This window comes from Astatotilapia calliptera, chromosome 6 (genome assembly GCF_964374335.1).
Source record: "Astatotilapia calliptera chromosome 6, fAstCal68.1, whole genome shotgun sequence".
Lineage (NCBI taxonomy): Eukaryota > Metazoa > Chordata > Actinopteri > Cichliformes > Cichlidae > Astatotilapia > Astatotilapia calliptera.
Window position 1 is genome coordinate 27,434,478 of NC_137427.1, and position 21,185 is coordinate 27,455,662.

At 42.2% G+C, this 21,185-nt stretch overlaps 1 protein-coding gene and 1 long non-coding RNA gene across 6 annotated transcripts in view; one reads left to right on the forward strand and one right to left on the reverse strand.

The window, feature by feature from the left end:
- Positions 1-1,580: 1,580 nt before the first annotated feature.
- Positions 1,581-21,185, reverse strand: part of fbxw7 (F-box and WD repeat domain containing 7) — a 133,151-nt gene continuing 113,546 nt past the window's right edge. For all 5 annotated transcript variants that reach the window (XM_080302492.1, XM_080302494.1, XM_080302491.1 and 2 more), the window contains 8 exons: positions 20,513-20,647; positions 18,075-18,198; positions 17,760-17,896; positions 17,029-17,142; positions 12,286-12,467; positions 8,620-8,845; positions 6,332-6,542; positions 1,581-4,174 (listed from right to left, as the gene is read on the reverse strand). In XM_080302492.1, coding sequence (XP_080158618.1) covers positions 3,906-4,174; positions 6,332-6,542; positions 8,620-8,845; positions 12,286-12,467; positions 17,029-17,142; positions 17,760-17,896; positions 18,075-18,198; positions 20,513-20,647 — 1,398 coding nt within the window. In that variant the 3' untranslated portion in view covers positions 1,581-3,905. The remainder of the gene's footprint in view (positions 4,175-6,331; positions 6,543-8,619; positions 8,846-12,285; positions 12,468-17,028; positions 17,143-17,759; positions 17,897-18,074; positions 18,199-20,512; positions 20,648-21,185) is intronic.
- LOC145429235 (uncharacterized) lies at positions 8,748-14,425 on the forward strand. The gene is made up of 2 exons (XR_013909467.1): positions 8,748-8,876; positions 13,972-14,425. It is a non-coding gene; the product is annotated as an uncharacterized LOC145429235 (long non-coding RNA).

The following is a 21,185-nucleotide window of genomic DNA, read 5'->3' on the forward strand; positions in this document are numbered from 1 at the left end:
CACAGTGAACTGGTTTTTTTTCACCCTCCATATAGTCAAACCCTCTGAGATTTCACTTCTGCTTGAGTGCTTCTGTCTGAGGAGAATTTCTGTTTTTAAAAATCAAACCATTTTCATTTTCTGTAGGAAAGAGTAGTGATGAGGTCAAGTAGCTCATGGTGCAGAGCTAAAAGGGTGAATGGTAGCACCAAGGGAGGGGGCAGCAGCCACCTCTCAAAATTTGCTGCACCAGGCAACTTGGCATAGTTTTTTCTGTGTTGTGCCACCCCAGTATTTTTAGTGGCCCCCGTTTGAAAAAAAATTCTGCAGGCACTCCTGGGTGAATGGCAAATAAAACATGACAGACAAAAAGTGGAAACGTGTTGGAAATGCAGAATTAAAAGTTTGACTAGTGAATTAAATTAAGGGGCTGTTACTGCGTTCAGTCATTTCGTGGGATTTCTTGATAATGTGACTTCAACAATAAACAGGACAAATGGGAACTGCTGCTGAGCTGGAGATGCAATCGGATGAGCACCATGCACAATCAGGAAGTTTAGTGACTAAGGTCTAACTTTATATTACTTATTGATACTGCTAAAAATCCTTGAAGGTCATTTCGTTGTCCAGTTCTTCTGGATGGCATGAAGATATCCTGATCACCCTCTAGAAGTCCTTTTATGAACCTTGAGTGTTTATGATTTTAATACATACCTGAAAATCTTGCTTCACACTGAGAATTATTACTGTTTGGTATAATAGCCAAACACAAAGTTGGGTGCCGAGGAGCATGCTTGTTACACTGACATAACCTTATGGCTTAAACATGACTGTGCACTGGTCCTCTGGAGTGCCTGTGGATGATTTTGAGGACTGTCATCTACATGTCTGTAGCTTCTTGCGATCAAACAACCAGTCAGTGGCCGCCTCCTTCCTCCGTTATTGAAAGAAAAGTACTGGCAGTGTCCTCAGCCTCCTATAGGAGCTGCACCCGTGGTAAAAATGTAAAAACCCTAAGTGATTTTTCATTAAAGCTGAACACTGACCTTGACTTTGAATTCAAAGTCAGAGATTTAAACTCATCTGAGGTTTAGTAGATTCCCCTATTGTTATCAATTTGAAAATAATGTTACGCTAACTTTTCGTGTTCACAAACATGGATCCACACCCCGCGCTCACCTGCCGGAGCGACAAATTATAATGGCGGAATGAAAAATGCCCTTAGCTGCTCTTTTCATCAGCAACTGGACATAAAGTCACTACTGAAAATCTCGCATTGGTCCACAGATTTGTCTCTCTGATACTTTGATTTTATTTTCTGGGAAATGGGACAAATTGAAAAGTTATTGTTTGAAAACTGCGCAGGACGTCACATGAAAGCGTGCGCATTTTAAGTGGTCAGAATGGGACTTCCAGGGAGTACACAGGAAGCAGCAGGAGTGCTGGAAATGGTGCAGAGCGACATAAGAAGCCCATCTTGAAGGGGAGACTAAACTGAAGTCAGATATCTGTTTTTGTGAAGGTGCTCTGATCACACCGTCGACAAAACTAGAAGACTAAGACTGCGCTGTGATTAATGTTTAAAATTATTCCCTTGTGGATGTAATTACCAAATAATTTGCTTTATTGAACACATAAGATGCCTTCATACAGGTAACAAAAACAGACAACTGTCAGCTTGAAATGAAAAAAGAAAAACCCACATTTTATTGCACTTAAGTTATAAGAAAATAAAATTCTAAGTGAATCAAACAAATACACAATTCCCTTTAAGGTTTTTTCTGTCCGTTTTCTTTTTTGCCAGGCAGTTTACATGAACTGGAAAAAAACAAAGAAAAAAAGAAATGAAATCACCTGCAACAAATCTGATTTCTCAAACCAGATCATAAATTAAAATCAGAGGGAGAAAACAACAAGAGGAGATAGAGCAAGATTGTTTTCTTTTTTTTTTTAATATACAGTGTTATACCACTTTCACAGTTCAGCTTGAGTTGTGACTCTTGGAGATTGGGACGGTTTTTGTTTGGCTACAATGTTTCTGTTCATGTTTTGTTGCCTTTGTGGGATTTTTTTGTTTTGTTAAAATTTCTTCCCCCCATGACGACCCGCGAGGCCGTCTGGGTGATTTCGACTGTGACACATGTAACACTAAGACTCCCGGCAGCTCCGCCTGTCAGTTGATGCTTGTGATGGTCTCCTCTGTTGCTTCAGACATCTTTGAACGGAACAACAATCACACGCACGGATATGGACAGTTCTTTCATTCACCTGTTAAAAATCGATACATCTGCTAGGATTTTTTTTTTTTTTTTTAATATTTTCGCTTTTTTTGTCTTTGCCAGTCTGAACAGCATTTGTACATTTCCCCAAAGAACAGGCCGAAAGAGCTTTGTCCCAAGGAATGTGTTTACAAGTTGCCCATTAACACGCTAAACACACGCACTCATGCACACGCACGCACGCACGCCAACAGTGTACATCCCCTTGTTTCCTCTCTGCGGGCGCTCCCCGCCGGTATCTGTCGGACACGCTCCCTCCTCTCGGCCTCGTAGAGGCACGTTTGGCTCAAGTTTCAGTGGCAAAAACAAAACAGAAAATAAAAAGCTGGATGTTACCTTTTTTTCTCATATTTTGTTTCTGTAAGTCCAAACATAGAGTTCAATTTGGAATTTTGCCTGGGACTAAAACGTCACAGCAAGTAAAAGTTCCATCTCTCTCTTTCTTTTTCCCCATTCATCTAGCAGCATAAATACAGTTTGGCCACTGGGGGGGAAAACGGTAGAGGGGAAGGGAGGGGGACGAGTGGGGTTCAGGGGGGCATTAATCCACAGCGCCTAGAGCAAAGGACCTTTTCTTCTTCTCGTCACAGCACTGGCATTGAGGAAACCACCCCAGCTAGACTCTGGAAAAATCTGGACAGCATTGATGTTCATGTGGAGACGGCGCTCCGAACCCAGGTATGTAGAAAACAGAAAGGAAGAACCAGGAAGAAAGGAAGAAAACAAATCAAAACAAAATAAACCCTTGTGACAAAGATGGCAAACCTAAACAGGGCAGGTTTCTAATACTGGGATTTGTTGCTGTTGGCAACAGTGAGAAAAGGTGGAAAAAACAAAACCTTTCATATGATAAACCAAAGAGGTGTTGAAATTCACAGTTGTGTTTGTGTGCGGTATTTTAAAGAAATCAGACTACAGAAGGGGAGAAACAAACAGGAACAGAAATGGAGTGACGAGAAACTAGCCTGAACAGGCTACACCGAGCAGCTCTTTAGGTGTGGAAAATCCACCTTTCTCAGCCTTAACCTACGGTCAACGTTTCCCACTTTCCGGTCAGCCTTTTGAGTGTATGTGTGTGTTTGTCTTTTTTTTTTTTTTTTTGGGGGGGGGGGGGGCACACTGATGGGAGGGGGTTACAGAGGGTGGGAGGGGCTTTTAAAAAATAATATATCTCTGTACATGTCAAAATCTGTCAGGCTTGAGCGAAACTAAGTCTCTGAGTGAAGCTGCCCCCAAACTGAAAGGATTGAGAGTCACTTCAAAAGAGTTCAGTCATTTTCGGCCGTTCCTCTTTTTTTCCCCTCTTCCTCTTCTTTCTCACAGCCAATCAAGGGACAGACCAGTCGTGCTCCGCCCTCCTCGCCTCGTTTCCAACCCGATCCCCCTTTAGGCTCCACCTTGTGCTGGTGGAAGGGGCTCAAAAGCAGGGGCTGAACAGGTGAGGGTGTGTCTCTTTGTCAGTAACATTTGCCCAAAAAAGCAGGGGGGGGGACGTGGGAAGATGATGGTAGAGGACAGGACAGCCCACTGTTGGTGGTTGTGGTTCTAGCATTTGGATGTTGGCTCTCCAGTTTCCAGGTCTCCCATTCCCTCTCTACTCTTTCCTGTGCGGTTCGCTCTCTTCGACCTTCCCCACCGTGCTCCCTCTCACTTCATATCTACGTCAAAGTCCAGGACCAGCAGCTTGGTCTCCTCTGTGCCGTTGCGGCTACCAACCGCGCACACCAGCTTGGTGTTGGAGGCCCGGATGCGCCACACCACACCGCCGCTTCCGCCACTTTCCAGAGTCACCAGGTTACGGATGAACTCACCGGTCTTCAAGTCCCACAGTTTGACCGTGCCATCGTCCGAGCTGGTGATGACAAAGTTCTTGTTGAACTGGAGGCACGTCACGGCACTCTGGTGCTTGTGAGGACCTGAAGACACAAAGATACTTATATTTAGTGGGACGAGGTAAAGAAAAGTCTTTTTTTTCATGGCTTAAAACATTTACATTCAGGTTAAAGTTTCCAGTAAATGTGTGTGGATCAGTCAGGTCCTAAAACCTGTAACATAGGGGAATCCCTTTCTACCAAAGCTCGTGGAAAATGTTGGTCAAACGTGCTAGTCTACTGGCACATAAAGAATGGGTGAATTTAAAAATAATGAAGAACCCAGATACAGGGAAAGATCTGAAAGCAAGATCTCTGTCAGCCTGTGAGGTGAAAGAAGAGCTCCTACTCCTGACGGTGCTGTGACAATGAGATCTTCGTACAGCTGGCAGGCTTTAGGACGAGCTGCCAGGGCTCATTCCTGTCTGTCACAGACGCTAAGCAGCTTCAGCTACACCTTTGTCTGGTCTGTTTGGTGCCAGTACATACCGGTTAAAGCGTGTAGTGGCTGAAGTGAGTTTATTTGTGACTGTATGCGTGACTCCTTCAGGCTTGAAAATCATACCTTAATTAAATCAATTAAAGCGAAAACAAAAACGAGTGCAGAGTCGAGTGCAGGCAAATGAACTGAATTGTGAGCTCAGATGCATTTAACTTGTTTCAGGATACACAACCTTTCACCGGCGAAACCTGCTGAAATCTCTGAACAAGCGTTCACATCTTTTCTGTTTCCGTCTCTGATTAGTTCAAAGGCTGAGTTATTTACCCGGCTACACAATACTGCTCTGCACCAACCCCCAGCTTGCCTGTCTCTCTCCTCCCTCTGCTCTTCCCATTACCACAACAAAGCACTCTGCTCCGTGATTACCTATGCGCTCTCGAGCTGACAGTGACAGCCTTGTTGTTGGCCTATTGTCTTATCAAAACACACTAATGAATGGCAGAAATTGTCTGCTGACCTAATTATATGACCTACAAAGTTCCCGGGCCCTCAGTCTTTTACTGTAGTCACCTCTCTTCACCAGACAGACCCACAGTCTCCCTCCCTGCACGCCGTCCCTCCTGCTCTCTTAAGGCTCTTATACGACCATCCTTTGTTGGGCTGCTGTGTGCGCTGTGGACGCAGCACCCGCATGCGGGTTTGGAGTTTGCTAATGAGGGCGGTTAGGAGTGGGGCACTGCTGGTTGCCACTGCTATTCAGCCAAAGGATTTCCAACATCCTGTGAGGCACCAGTGCTGCTAATGGAGTTAGAACTATTCAGACACAAAGGAAATGAGACTGTAATCAGGACCAGCAGGCTTGCAAGGTGTTGGCTCAGTTCTGCTCCACTTACACACACAAACAGGTAATTTAGATGGATTTTTAATTGGACTGTCAGTATCAAACAGAGTCCCATCTAACGTGTTTTTTGTTGTTGTTATCCTCCAAGGCTAGCATTGCCACTTTTCTACACTTTAAGTCATTTATTCATGGATCTATAAGTCTACATTTCAGTCAAGTTGTTTTGCAGCCACCTTAGGTGTAGCTGCTTTGAGTACAACATAACCAAGTCTAGTGGTATGAAAACAGTAGCACATCAAGACAGGACAGAAAGTTAAGAGAGAAAGAAAATATAAGAGTTACATCCCCAAAATCTCTGATGTAGCCTGGCTGTCCTGTCACATGAGACCTTTGTACTGATTTTTTACTGTCAGGTCTGCGCATAAGACCACATCTGAAATTATTTTATCAGAATAAAACAGCTAAGAGTCTGATCTCATGACTCCCAGCAAATAAACACAGAAATTTGGAAGTGATAAGCAAACATCCTCCAACAACACCCAAAAACGTTGGAGCCACTAAGGTCAAGCTCTTCTGAGTGGGAGACAATGCACCAGCTGCTGTGTGAGTACTCAGCTGAATGCAGTACAAAGAACACTTTTATTCTTTTAGGGTTTATCCAAACAGCAGTAAATGTGCAGCAGTTTCGTATGTATCCTACAACGTGTTTTGCCCGTGTGTGGTCCTGGAGACTTCCATTGCAGCAACAACTACCCGCAGCTTTGCCAACATGATGGACTCAGAAAAGTGTGAGATGTAGTCATGAAAAGTTAAACCTGTCATTAAAATGTAATTAGATTTCAATAACAGCTGAGACAGCCTCTGGTTTTCCAGAAGTTTTACAGTAACTCTCACACTGTTCATACTTCACTTTCCTCACCTTGCAGTGTTTGGAGGCACTGGCCAGTCTTGATATCCCAGATCTTGACGGTGGAGTCTGCATTGCCTGAGACCAGGATGTTGTCTTTGAGCTCCATGCCACTGGTGAGGGACTGGTGGCCCGTTAGCGTGTGGATGCAGTTGCCCGTCTCCACGTCCCAGACCCTTATAGACGTATCCAATGAGCCGCTCACGACGTGGATCCCATCGAACTACAGAAACAATGAATACGTTTAAATTGTCTGAAAATCAAACGGCCGCCTCTAGATAACCAAAACTGTCACTTGAAGTTGGAGTTGACGGCAAAAGCACCTCACATTTCAACACTGCGTACTTTGTTTCTATTAACCTTAGACTAAACCCATTTAAAATGGATGCACAGTATTGATCTGTTAAAGCTTTTCTGCTGCTTCCCAAATCTAGTTGGAGAGAACCAACACTTTAAAAGTCTATCAAAGCAGCATGGCACAAAAACCAATCTATCAGTGCAGTAATCAGCCTCCTCTGTGAGGGTTATGGCACCAGCTAAAGTGCTCTGTCATCACACAGAGTGGATGAGAAGAGAGGACATATTAGAGGACAAACGGGTATAAACTTTTTCCCCCCTTCCTCCAAACGAACAAACAGCACACATATATGCTGGGACATAATAAATTAAGAATATAGAATTGCACATGAATATAAGATAAAGGACTAAAAAATTCATGCAAAAAGAGAGATCTGTTGTTTTTGTGCACCACAGGTTTAAAGCAATTGCCTGAGCCTAACAAGCAATATTTCACTCCACAGAAGTCCTTGGAGGACACGCGGCAGTGAACTTCCTACAGTTTAGGACAGTTAAGAGGAAAAGTGTACAGTAAAAAGGCCCGTTTAGAAGCTCTTCATTTAAAATTAACCTGTGTACTCTTAATAGCACAAACCACTCTGGTGACACAAACATATGACAACTGCCATGAGCGTGAAAGCATCTTTATGACTGTTTTCCCTTAAGTGTTACTTGAGTCACCTGTTGTTGCGTCACCAAAGTTTGGGGATCAAAAAAGGAAAAGTTCGAGGTAATCAGTTTGCTGCTAATTGCACTGTTATTTCAACATTTAAAGAACAGAAGGTCAAACCTAGATTTTGCATTTGACATAACTAGTTTCAGGATTTTCTCCACTTGTTTTTAACACAAAAAGGTGTTAAAACATCCACTGTCAAGGCACACGGTTCTTAATTTGCTGGTGTAAATCAAAGACAGCCTGCAACTATCAACTTAAGGAAATTATGCATGCCCACTGTGCCAAAATGTCTTTCAGCCCTTCAGTCTTTTGGCTTGTAGTTCTTTTCAAGAAGTTAAGCAGAGCTTTGATAAACTTTTCCTTTAAAACAGCGGTCTCCAACCTTTTTTGCGCCACGGACCAGTTTATGCCCGACAATATTTTCACGGACCGGCCTTTAAGGTGTCGCGGATAAATACAATAAAATAAAACTAGTACCGGTACCGAAAAAAAGAAAATTTATTCATAACACACGTGAAAAGACCCAGGAAAGACGAGTAAACGATAAAAACGATAACAAAATAACGCTGAAAACTGATAAACCCCTGAAAACTATACATTTCACACCTGAGCCACCCACAGAACTTCCACCAATAGTGTAGGAGAGGTGTCACATTTGCAGAAAAGATTGGATATTGTAATTTTGAAATGTTTATTTAAATTTTCTCCCATTCCTCCAGTACATCATTGTTTCTACCACAGAAAACTTCCACCGTCTCTGGCCTATGCTGCCGTGCTGAGAGAGAAATGCATGCATAAAACTAACGACTGTATTATGTTTGACAAATTGTAAGCAACAAGCTGTGTTTTTAGTAGATCACTCAAACCCACATGTGTTTGCTTGCCACCTTAATCTGTCCTACTCTCGTTAAGGCTGAGATGAACTGGTTGCTCATAAATTCTGGTAGAAAGTCACGCACACAACCGGCTTGCTTTATGCTTATTGAAGCCTTGTGCTATTTCTTTTAGATTAGCAAATCCGGCCCTTTGACAATAGTCAAACATGGTTAAAGCCTCTTTTATGCTCACATCAGTCTTACAGACAGCCCTTACAATAATGTAGTTAGACGAGTTCTTACATATATGGACCTAAAAACTACCAACTGCATCTGATTCATTGCGTCATAAACGAGAATGTTTTTATACGAGTTCTCAAAGACTCTAAAACAAAGTAACTCGTACATTTCATTTGGCTCCAAGGTTGATTGGTATACACCAGTCTTTTCTTTAATGCTGTGGGAGGCCTCACCTGTAATGAGTACACTCTGTTTGTGTGGCCTTGCAGCGTGTGGAGGCAGGTCTCCATCTCGGGGTCCCAAACTTTCACCATGAAGTCGTAGGCACCGCTGACCACCCGTCGCCCGTCATACTGGACGCAGCGCACTGCCGCCACGTGGCCCATGAGGACGTGTAAACACTGACCTGAATCAATGTCCCAGACGCGCAGCGTGGCATCACGAGATCCACTGACCACCCTGCATGACACAAACGCAGACAGTGAAAAAGGTAACCGTAGCACAACACAGATATTCAGGAGAGATTCAGGAATGAATGAGAGAGATGATGAGTACGGGTGCAGTAATCAGTTCAAACCACCGTGAATTCAATAGCTGCCTTAATAATGAGGCACGTATGCACGGATCCTCACTACTCTGACAATGAGTAACCCACAGCATCACATTCATGTTCATACATGAATGTAGAAATAAACCCCCACACCTGTCTTTAACAGCCGCCCTGATCTGTGAATTCACCCTGAATGGAAATATATATTACCGGTTACAGGAAGAGAAACTCCTTTTAGAGTGACAGTTACTCAAGTTGAACATTTTTCAGATTATCACACTTAAGGTCAATACTTTCATCAACTTCCATCAGCTTCAAGACACTTCAGTAAGGACTAAGACGGGCATCTCTCCGCATTTGACCTTAAATTTTCTACGGGCTATTTCAATTTAGCCAAAAATAAATAAATACATAAAATAAAACAAAACAAAACATGCTGTAGATACACACAGCCCATACTCTATTTATTAAACGCCTCACGGTGCTACACAGATAGAAATCACCAACATGTTATTCACCATCTACCAGCAGCTCACAGCATTTCCACTGAGTGAGTAATCAAATGCTACACAAAAACCTTGGTGGGCCCTAAGGCGAAAAGAGCACTTCGAGTCTCCAGAGTGTGATACTGAGTGAATAAGTGAGCAGCAGTTCACTTAAGTCGCCTCACAGGGTCCATTTAATCACTATGAAACCACATGCTCTCTTTCATAGATGCTGTCCTCTTTTACCGTTGTACAGTTGCTCTTATTTACCAGATGGGATGGCTGTAAATGTGGGTGTGATGAATCATAAGGAACATTCAAGGATTAATCTATCCTGTGTTTCTTATTTCTGAAAGTTATATGGTTTTTTACACCAATTAAAACGAATATTTATCCCATAGAGTACAGTAGAGCCAAAAAAAAAACATGTGAAACATGAGTTTGTGAGCTTTGGAGATGCTGCTGGACTGCTGTAAATGTTTGAGACAGACAGATTCACTGTTTCTGCCAAGCTATGCTAACTAGATGCTCCCTGTAGCCTTACATCTAATAAACAGACAAAAGAGGCACTGGTGCCTAATATGCTGTACACATGCAAAAAAAAAAAAAAAAAAAAAAAAGCTTGTCTCTACCAAGAACTTTCAAAATAAAAGCTTAGACTGTAGTAGATGGACTCTTATTGTTAAGACACTGGGGGAAAAGACTGAAGTAAAATCTTATCCCTAGTTATACAAATTATGGGGAAAAAAAAAAAAGGTTTCATTTAATTCTTATTAGCACTTGAAGCCAATTTTGAAATCCATGAACAAGGTCAGGCAACATGTTTGGACCTTTTTCTACAAAAGGATAAAAATAAATAAGTAAAGTCTATACTCGTGTATAAAACTGAACGACACACACAGACATGACATGAGGTAACCGGTACTCATTTCAGCACTTTGCTCATGTGTGGATCAACTTTGATTTCAGGCACAAATCAGGCAGAGCCAGCGTTCCTACCAGCAAGAAAACAAGAGTATTAACCCTTGGATGCACAACCTACCAATACCTACACTCTTCCACGAGTGGGGTCAAAAATGACCCCAAATAAAATCAATGCCTTTTGCTATAAACTCTGTTGTTATTCTTCAAAATCTTTAAAACGAAGAGTTATATTTTCATATTTGAGGTATTCCTCACAAAACATGTTTGTGACATGAGGCCCTTTGCATTTTTATTTATTTTTTCATTAATTTTAAGATATTGGAGTTTTTGTATCACTCTTGTATGCTTGCTCTGCATATACTGCAGAAGCTGGGCCTTCCCTCTGAAAGGCACAAGTTGTTCATCCACTGTAACTCAATCACTGAGGATGAATTTCTGCCTGCAGTTGACCAGGAACAGGCCCCATATGTAGCGGAAAGCTACCATGTGGTTTGTTTTCAGTCGGTAGGCTCTGGTCCTCTTGGCATCAAAGTGCAAGAAACGGCGAATATCTTTAAATCTTTGAATTGACATAGTGGCCTTGTACAATGGGTTATGCAGAGGACTCCCAAAAAGCACACCACCTGGTACATCCCAGTTCTTCTCACTTCCTGCAAGAATGGTCAATCAAATGAAGGCTAGGAGCTTAAGTTTGATTACATTTTTTCAAACCTTTCCCCGGTCTGTGGCTACTCTTCACGGCTCCATGTTTGTGCATGTCAGCACCTCTTCTATTATATTATCAGACATGAGCATCTTCCATGCATCTATTGGGGAGACAGTACTAAACCCAGGTGCAAGCCCTGGCCGTCTAATTCATCCTGTTAGACTCGATATCCATTTCCTCCGATGGGCCTGGATCATTTGTAGGGCCACAGGGATTCTAGCTGGCCTCATGGCAGCCATGTTACTTTAGATATTTAACAAACAAAAAAAATACATCATAAATGGTCCGCAGGTGCGCATTCGCTGTCAAAATAAAAGACACGCACCAGATAACAAGTTGCAACGCGCGTTTGCGTACATAAGATAATCTGGAGGAGGACAGACATTTGTTCAGAACTCTTAAAGATGTCGAAGAAGCAAGCTCCGTAAGCAATTACTTTGGTGTTCCTCCACTGCAAAAGAAGCGCATATTCTCGGAATTTCTTGGAATACTTTTATTTTGACACCGAATGCACACCTGCGGACCACTTATGTGCAGCCCTGACTATAAATCATGTCTGTTACTGTGTAAAAATGAATTCTTGATCCATCAGAAGTGTAAGTGGGACAGTCAGAGTTGCTAAGAATGAAAGTTTCACAGAAGATTCCAGAGGAACTGCTTGGGGTCATTTTTGACCCCACTTATGGAAGAGCGGGGTAGTGATACAAAAACTGCATTTTTTTTAAATTAATGAAAAAATAAATAAAAATAGAAATGGCCTCATGTTACAAACATTTTATGAGGAATACCTGGAATATGAATATATTACAACTTTTAAAGATTTTGAAGAAAAACAACATCTAAGGGTTAAATAAAACATGACAATTTCTTAAACAGGAAGGCGCACAGTTTCACACAGCAGTACACAATTGGCAAAGCTCACTACAATACTAAAATTGACCCATTTAAGGATGACACTAACAAAACTATTATTTTCAGAGATTGCTATATCAATAGCACAAAACGCTTTTCTGTTTATCTAAAACGCAAAGAAAATCAGTTTAATATCACACACGAGCGATGAAAGCAACAATTAGTGGAACCTGGTAGTATTTGATAAGTTTAGCCTGAAAAAAAGGCTAAACATTTTCTACTCATTTCAGCTCAAGACTGATCGGGCAAATCTTCATCTCATCGAAAGCATCATAGAGCCTTCAAGCTTGGGCTTAAAGCACAGCAGTGAGCTGCTCCGTACCTTTTCTCATGTAGGTGCATGCAGCGCACTGTTGAGGTATGCCCATAGAGGGTGTGGATACATTCTCCCGTCTCTGCGTTCCAGACCTTGAGTGTGCGATCAGTCGAGCCGCTGATGATAATGTTGTCTCGCATCTGGGATGACCACACGCCCCCTGTGTGGCCCACCAATGTCCGCAGACACTAAAGAGGAGAAGAAGGAGAGTCTTGATCAGGATTCCTGATGGACAGTACAGACTTCTGATGTTAGAAAAGTTCATTTGAAAGGCATTTGGGGTGATGGCATTCATACATATCAAAGCTCAGCTTAAGAATTCATAAAATCTCATTCGGGATTTTCTCTTCCTGCATGCCCTCTCGCTGCCTTCAGGGGGGAAAAAATTTAATTTGACATTTTACAGTAAGGAAAAACTGAGTCCACACTTGCTGCTGTCGTGCTGGGACAAAACCTCCCAGAGCTCTGCACAAGATTTAACGTAAGTTTCAGAAAGTGGCCAAATCATTTGCAGGAAGGGTTGATGACAGTCTTCACTAAAATGTCTCCATTCATCCTCATTAGGGACAGGAGATTAGTTATTGATTACAGCACTTATGGAAATCTTTCTTATCAACTCAATCTGTGTCCAAGCAGTTTGTCCCATTTGAGCCTCCCAAACTCATTCAATTTAAATTCTTTTAGGGAGGAAAAAACTGTAGAAGTTGCAGTTGCTGTGCTCATGTCAGGTTTAGAGTGGAGTCTGCCACTGAAATGTAACCCCCCAGAAAACTGCGTTGTATCCTGAGGATTACTTTCAGTGTTTGTGCACACATTTTAATTTCCATTAGTGATGAATGAGCGATACTGCTGCGTAACACTCAACTACAGGCCTGCAGTTTATTGCATCACGCTGGGGATACAATAATGCAGGATTTTTCCCATAAATCAAAGCCTCCAAGAACGAGAGTGTGATTAAAGCCTACTCAAACACTACGTGGGAAGAGAGAATATCTGAAATGAAGGGCTTAGGCATCTTTATCTGTCTGTGAAACAAACATAAAATAAGCCGGTTCCAAAGAATGAAAGAAGATTAGCGCTCGTTTAATGAATGTGTGAAGGCCTGCCTTTTTCCCCCCGTTTTAAACACATGAGGGTTTTCATACAATGCTTTACATTTGCTTCAGATCTCGTCTTGGTTTAAAAACTGTGGCGGGGGAGTATCCGCTTTAGCAACCTGAGAGCTGGCCTCATTGAAAGACAAATGCAGGAGATTTCCCTTTGTATTGAACAGCCCACCTTTCAAGACCTCAAATATGAGAAAATGTGGGCCACATGTAGGGCTCAATGTGGGTTCAACTAATGCTTAGCAAAGGTTAAAATAAACTGGCTCAGGTGAAGCCATCAGATAATTATAGCCTGATACCAGATGATTAAGAGATTACTGCGGCTATAGTTTCATTTCCATACTTGACTGTTTGACAGTAGAGGAACGAGAGGTTACAAATGTCTCAAGATAGACTATGAAACGCATAACCAAAGCGGCAGGCGAACAGAGTCTTACTAATGTGTTCTTCCCCTCTCTTACTTGCCTTTTCCTTGTGTTGATGATTTGATGACATGGTTTTGATCTACTGTTTGTCTCCAAGTACTAAGTGGATAATACAGACGTGTCACATAAGTATGGGTAATCACACGGTGCTTCCTCCACAGAAAGAGCGAGAGAGAAAAAAAAAGAGGCTTCATTATGAATGCACAGAGGACACCTCTCCCTGAATACGACGGTAGTCCGCAGCTCTGCCATCTTAAATCTGCCTGACAGCTGAGGCTGCCTCTGACAGGCACCACCAAGGACACACTCTGCTCTGTTAAGCACAAGGTAGCCACCTTTGAAGCAGCAAGATGTGTTTGTTTGTGTGCTTGGATGGAAGATTGACGTCCCCGGCTGAAGCTGGAGACAAGCAAAGACAAAGGTCCATCCAGCCAAAGACGGAGCCTTCAAGAACCGTCTACGCAACAGTTTCTTCAGCAGGAAAAAGAAGCTTTGAAGATCTGCCAGACCACACGTCTCCAAGATCCAGCAGATAATGTTATATTGTTTAAAATTTAAGCACTGCTTGCTTCTTGCAGTACTTCCACCATAAATAAAACCCACTGTCTAACCTGATTACTAGCTAGCAACCCAGTTTTGTTCCAGGTGTGGAAGTCTTTATATAAAATATTCTCATATAATAATTCCCTGATTACCTCACAGAACGGGTTCAAGTCGCCATGTTTTACATAACAAGATGAATCGAGGGGCAGGACAAAACTAGCTGCAAAGATGAAAAGGCAAATGCTGGTTGTGGTGTTTGTTAAAGCTCTATTTTTGCTGGAGTAACTGCATCTGATGAATATTTGTTGAGCAATTAAAATTTAGGCCATGCTCATGCAAATGAGGCTTATTAATCTAATGCACACTTTCTATGCTAAAAAATACCTAATGAGTTTGAAAAATACACAATTCACAAACAAATCTGGGAGAGAAGAGGGTATTGTCAACAGATTCATTAAACAGCCGATGGAAACATCTGATCGGATGCAGTATTTGGTGTAAAGACAACACTGAGAACATTTTGAATGCAGCAGCCTTTGAGTCACCCCACAGTATCCCATCACAGGGGAACTGTACCGATGCCTCTAAAGTGGAGGCAATGTTTCTGAGGCAGAGGAGCACAAACGGGAGGGAAGCGTTAATAGTGGTCTCTCTTTGGCACAAATTGTCTACGCAGTGACCAATTTCTTTTCCCATCCCGACTTTTTAAATCACCCACCTGCAAAGCATGCTGCTGCAGGTGGATCTCTGCACTCTCCTGGAGAAAAGGTAACCACACTGATCTCTGAGCCAATTTACCTTTGTAATCTATAATCAGTCACCAAAGTCATTACTGATTTGAGGGACTACTTCTGACCCCGAATCAAACATACCGTCCTTTCAGAGCATGATTTATATATAAAAAAAAAGTATAACACAATCACAGTTTCTCATCTCAGCTGATCACCATGCTGCAGTCTCTTATTGATCCAGGTCTCAGTAAGAGTTAAGTGGCAGGGCTGTAGAAGTAGAGACTGGGTGACTGTGCTTTGCTGAAGTTGAAAGATTTGTCTACAAAAAGGTGCAGGAAATTAAAATAAATTACTACAAAAAAAATTACAGAGAAAAGATAATGGCTACAATCTTGGGAGACGTGCAATATGACAACCCCCCCACCCCACCCCACCAAAAAAAAAAAAAAAAAAAAAAAAGTACAAGGGAAATGATATTGATATGAACACTGGTAGTTACAGCAGCCATTGTAAGCTGTGTAACACTTCAAGATCACTGACAGCCACTTTACAGACCTGCATCTCAGAGACGGACTAAGAAAAAGTAGCAATCAAGTCTTCAAATAAGCTGGCAAAGACTATAAAGAATTCTGACAGCAGGGAGAAAAAACAAATCCAGGGGCCGGTAATCTCATTGTATTTTTACTTTACAGTTTTACTGGCATCGACAGCCACTTCACCGAAATGGTCGATTCGGCTTAACTGGCCATTCCTCTCCAGTGAGGGATTCACTCTCTGTGGTGCTGAGAGCTAAGGAGGCAAAGAGATGAAATCCACAGAGGGAATGTGTGCTCTGAATACAGCAACCAAACACGGATTTAGGCTCATCTCGCCTTCATGACTAATGTAAACAAACAATCCTGAGGCAGATTAGCATTGTAGAAAGCGCATACAATAACCTCTGTCTGTGATGTCATTCTGAATGCAGGGTGGGTTTGGGGGGGGGGGGGGGGGGGGCTTTAGAGCCTGCTGGTGATGTGACTCATCACAGGCTTCCACCACCAATATGGAGCTACTGCAGCTATAATTCAGCAACCTGTCATCCAGATATTAGTCTTTGGGTGTAGGAGAGCCAAACTGTGCTCCATGCCTATCGGATGACCTTGGCAAGATCTGTTCAGATCAGCAAATGTGACTGTGACTGATATGCATGTAATCACCAGTTGGGAGAGAGCCAACTTTACTTTATGTGTTCAGCCAAATCTCCGCAGCAATGAAAAGCAAACTCAACTCTTTTACATGTGAAAGTGAGGCCGAAACGCCCCACTGTGATCATGCAGAACATCTTTTTTTTTCCCCTTTGAGAGGTTTTTCTTTGAAAGTTTTCATTTTTAAAGACCAAGTTCAAGCCCAGCCTTATGTCATTTATCTGAGTAAAAAAAGCAAAAGGGATAGACTGGGAAGAGAAATAATGAAGGACTTTTTGTGAAAACTTCTTTTGAGAAAGGAGTCCAGCATTGAGGCATGAAAGTGTTGTGATTTACCACGATCTGTAAAGCGCTCTCCAATATCACAGAGCAACCACTGCCTTTCTTTTTAATACACAGCGTAAAGCTGCAGCACAACGCCTGTGTGTCTGCACCAGCTTCAGCTATGAATACTAACACCGCGTGTGGACATGGGCTGTGTTACAAGTCTGCAAAATAGATAAATATAAGAGAGGAGAGACTGGGACAGAAAGCAGTCTTCCCAGGAAGATTTTTATGTGGTAGTGTAACGCAAAATTATATCAGTGGGAGCACTAAAGATACAGTATTTAAATCAATTCAACACAGTTGTTACCTTCACTTCTAATCAATGAGTGTAAAAAGTAGTATGATTAAGCAAACAGCCCATTATTCATATTAGTGCCTGCCTCCCTTCTCTTCTGCGTACATCCAAAATGTAACAGTATTCAACTCTTACCTTTCCTGTGATAGCTGACCAGACTTTCAGCGTGTTGTCGTCAGAGCCGCTGACGATGCGATTGCCACAGAACTGGAGGCAGGTGATCACATGGTCATCGTGGCCTTTGAGCACCTTTAAATGGGACACATGAAAAGAGATGAAGCGGGAAGGGCACGGAGGAAGATTTGATGTGGAATGACAACGCAAATAATGATGCTGACAGTAACACTTCTTATGCATCAAAGTGAAAATGTCATCAAGTGCTGCAGGTGTACACAGCGCTTTAAGCAGCGCTGCATACATTCAGTCTCAGCTAGTGGGTCACAGGACTGCGAGCTCAGCAACTGACAGGGCACACTGCATATGCAAAGGACTATAACGAGCGTGGGGAACTAATTTATGCCAGTCGCGGCCTAAAATGACCTGCAGCCGTTTCACAAACAGCTACAGCGTACAAGGTCCATTAAGGATGAGCTTCAGCATGCTGGTCATGCTCTATGAGAAGCTTCTGAACAGGTAAAAGAGACGGCGAGTCTTTAATGTGAAGGAGAATAAGATTTTCCTGTGCTCCAGCTCAATTAATATTCCAAACAAATACCTGGGAGCACAAACCTGACTGTTCACTAACTTTCCATCAGTTTAACACTTCAGACTCTTATTGAACCATCTTTCTGTGCCTCAAGGCCATTTGATCAGATCTGTAAAACTCCTCTAACCTGTGGGGAATTTAAGTTCGAAAGAAAAGCTACCTTAGGTGATTTGAGGTCCCCTCTCCTCCAGTTAGTGTCTATTCTGTGCTGCCTGATGTAGGCACTCTTCCAGGGGCTGTGAGTGAAGCCAGGCTTGACAATTTTTCTCTTCTTCAGGGTAAGGGGCTCATCGATACCTGTGAGAAGGTAGAAAAGAAGCCAGTTGGACTAAAATGTCCTTGTTTTTCAATAAAAGTGCATTTTTCCAAACAGGAATAACCACAATTCTAAGCACAGCAGTCGCTTCAGACTGCTCCCGCTGGGCGACCGCATAGTGTCTGTCTGCCTGCATCTGTTGCAAACAGTTAGGCTCACCCTCTTCCCTGCATTTCTCCCTCCACAGCAGGTTGTCTTCTGCAAGGATGCGCCAGTAGCGACACGTCTGTGCTGCTTGGAGGAGGTCCTTCGGTTCCAGGAATGACAGCACGTATAAAGCCAGCTGTTGAAAGACAAGGACGAGCAATGTGAAAGGTGTAAAGCAGTAATGGGGGGAGGAAAAAGAAGCTATAACTTTCTACAGTTGATGTAAACAACAGTTTAAGGTGACATACATAACATATTTTCAATAACCTAATGGTCAATATATGATGTACATTAAATGTACATCATATATTGACCAAGAAGAATAGACTAAGAGTTTACAGCTTGACCAGGAGAGACAGGATTAGAAATGAGTACATTAGAGAGACAGCTCAGGTTCAGCTGTTTGGAGACAAAGAGAGAGGCAAAGCTGAGACGGTTTGGACATGTGCAGAGGAGGGATAGTGAACATACTGGACAAAGGAAGACTGCCAGGTAGGAAGATAAGAGAAAGATCGCAAAAAAGGTTCATGGATGTAGTGAAGAACATGCAGGAGGTGGTGTGAGAGAAGAGGATGCTAGGGATAGGGTGAGATTGAAGCTAATGGGATTAGCCAAAAGCAGAAGATGACAGGTTTACTTTTTTAGTCTTGTGAGATGAAAACCTGGATGATTGTTTCCAGAAGTCCCGTTTCTGTCCATCCAAACTCACATTAATGACTTTTCAAACTAAAACTATCCCCCAAAAGTCCATTTCAGGGTTTAAAGTTGTGGCATGGTGTGGGTTCTAGGCATAAACGCAGCACACATGATAAAATTAAAGTGTTCTAGTGTGGATGTGCTGAACAAATATAGGAGAATAAAAAGGAATAAGGGGGAGAAAAAAATCTAAGAAAACAAATGCAGGATAATTAGTGTAGCTTGTACAACAGTCGTTGAGATGAGTCGACATGTCTGTAAAAATTTTTACATTGAGCTTCTCAGCGCAGGTACAATGCCACAGCTCATTGAACCAAATGAGCATAAACCAGAAAGATAGTCACCTGCTTTTTTGTTCCACTAACAATCAAATTCAAATACATATATATTTGCACAAAAGCAATGAGCTGGATCACCTGTTAGGTCAAGAGATTGTTGTGCATCTGCATAAAAAAGGATTACGGGTTCATTTGACAGTATGAGGCGTAAGCTGCTGTGTAAATATTGTTCTTTCATTATCCGACAACAATATGAGATGACAGCGACCCCACGACAGAGTAACAAATTCAGGTGTGTTGCCACGAACATCAGCATGGAGTCAAATTACTTAGGATGGTCTCCAGCTGTCAATTATTATTGATCTGAAAAGTTTAGGGAAAAATGTAAAGTCGTCATCATATATCATTTCTGACAGCTCAAAGTGATGTGCTCGTATTGCTTTTCCATCACAGCCAATTAATCAGTTGTCTTCTCCATTTTAATTAATGATGGATCCATAATAGTGACTGAGAATCTGTCTATACTCTATTCAGCTATAGTGAATTAATATGCTAGATTCATCCACACAAAATTAATCAGTCAAAAGTAAGTCTTAATTTGTTCAATCATCTCTTCTCCTTGGTTTAAAATGTGTTACACTACACAGTTAGGTCTACTTCAAGTCACCGTTATACCTGAATCACCCCAAAGCCCATCTAAGCCGGCCATCATTACAGGCCAGAGGATATTTTAATAGTTTTACAAATCAATCTCAAATTGCTTTTAAAGTCTGACACTCAGCCTTCTGCAGAATCTGTTCATAGTTTCAATTTCGACTGTATCTCAAGTGTAACCCACAGGGACCGTCCTGCTAAAATTACTTGACAGCCACACCTAATATTTTTCCTGAAGCTGGATCTAAGAGGAGAGGTGGGATTATCAAAAGAAGTCAAAGCCGCTTGTTGTTGTTGTTGTTTGGTTTCTTTGCTCATTTTTCTTTTAAGGAGAAACAGAATGAAAGGAGAGGTCTCATGTACCGGTGCAAACACACATAAAGCTGTTTGTATATTTGGCTTTAGAGCAAGTGACACCAACACCTTGAAATGTTGCATCCTATTGCCTCACTCTCCACGCTACCCCCACCCACCCTCAATCCTGACACCTGCCAGACAAGGTGTGAAGTCTCTGATCTGCTACACAAGCTTCAGCAAATTGAGGCCGATTTGTTAAGAATCCCCTATGTCACATTATCAGCGTGCCACTTTACATTGTTTGTTTTGTCAGTTATGATGTAGAGCAAAAAGCAAGACACCCACTATGGATGCCCTAAAATGATGCAAGGGAAGACCGACGGACGATCAAGGCTGAGACGACTGCCTTGTGTCTTTTTGAGGTGTGTTCATTCGAGAACAAATATAAAAGCTTCTTGTGGGAGTTCAGGTCAGAATACACAGGAAGCCGAGGCAGAGGGGGCGAGGCGCTTGAGGGGAACTCACTTCTTTGGGCAGCAGGGAGATGAAGTCTCGCTGAAACTGCGGCTCGATCACCTGCATCATATGCTTCACTTGTGTGGGCTCACAGCTGTCAATCAACTCATCCAGCGCCAGCAGCTTCTCTGGGCCAGTCCAGCTCTGGAAGACAGACAGAGACACACACACACACACACACACAAACACAAACACAAAGAGAGAAAATTGAAATTATTCAAATGACTTTACTTTGAAGACGGGAACCATTAAATGTGGCTGTTTCAAAGTCGAAGCCTGGGTCAATGGGAAAAAAAAGGCCAATTTAGTAGAAAACACCAGAGGTGCAATGGTGTCAGTCATGTACAGAACATCACAGCAAAATGTAATGTTATTTTAGATCAAAACTTTCTCCCTCGCCGCTACATTATGTATTATGCTTGGGAAAAAAATGTATGACAAGAAGTTAATTTTAAATCTAGGGTTTACAGAGCTTCTAGCAGGATTTGATGACTTTGCAGCAACATAAAAAAAGAGGAGCTTTATGGAGTTTTCTTGTAATTTACCTTGAAGCCTAATGAATGTGTTGAATGCATTTGGTTTCCCATAAAACAGATGCAAAGCTTTTTCTTCCTTCAATTTAAATACAGGATTGTGTGCATGAGGAAAGAAAACAGTGACCCACTTGTAAAAACATTTCTTT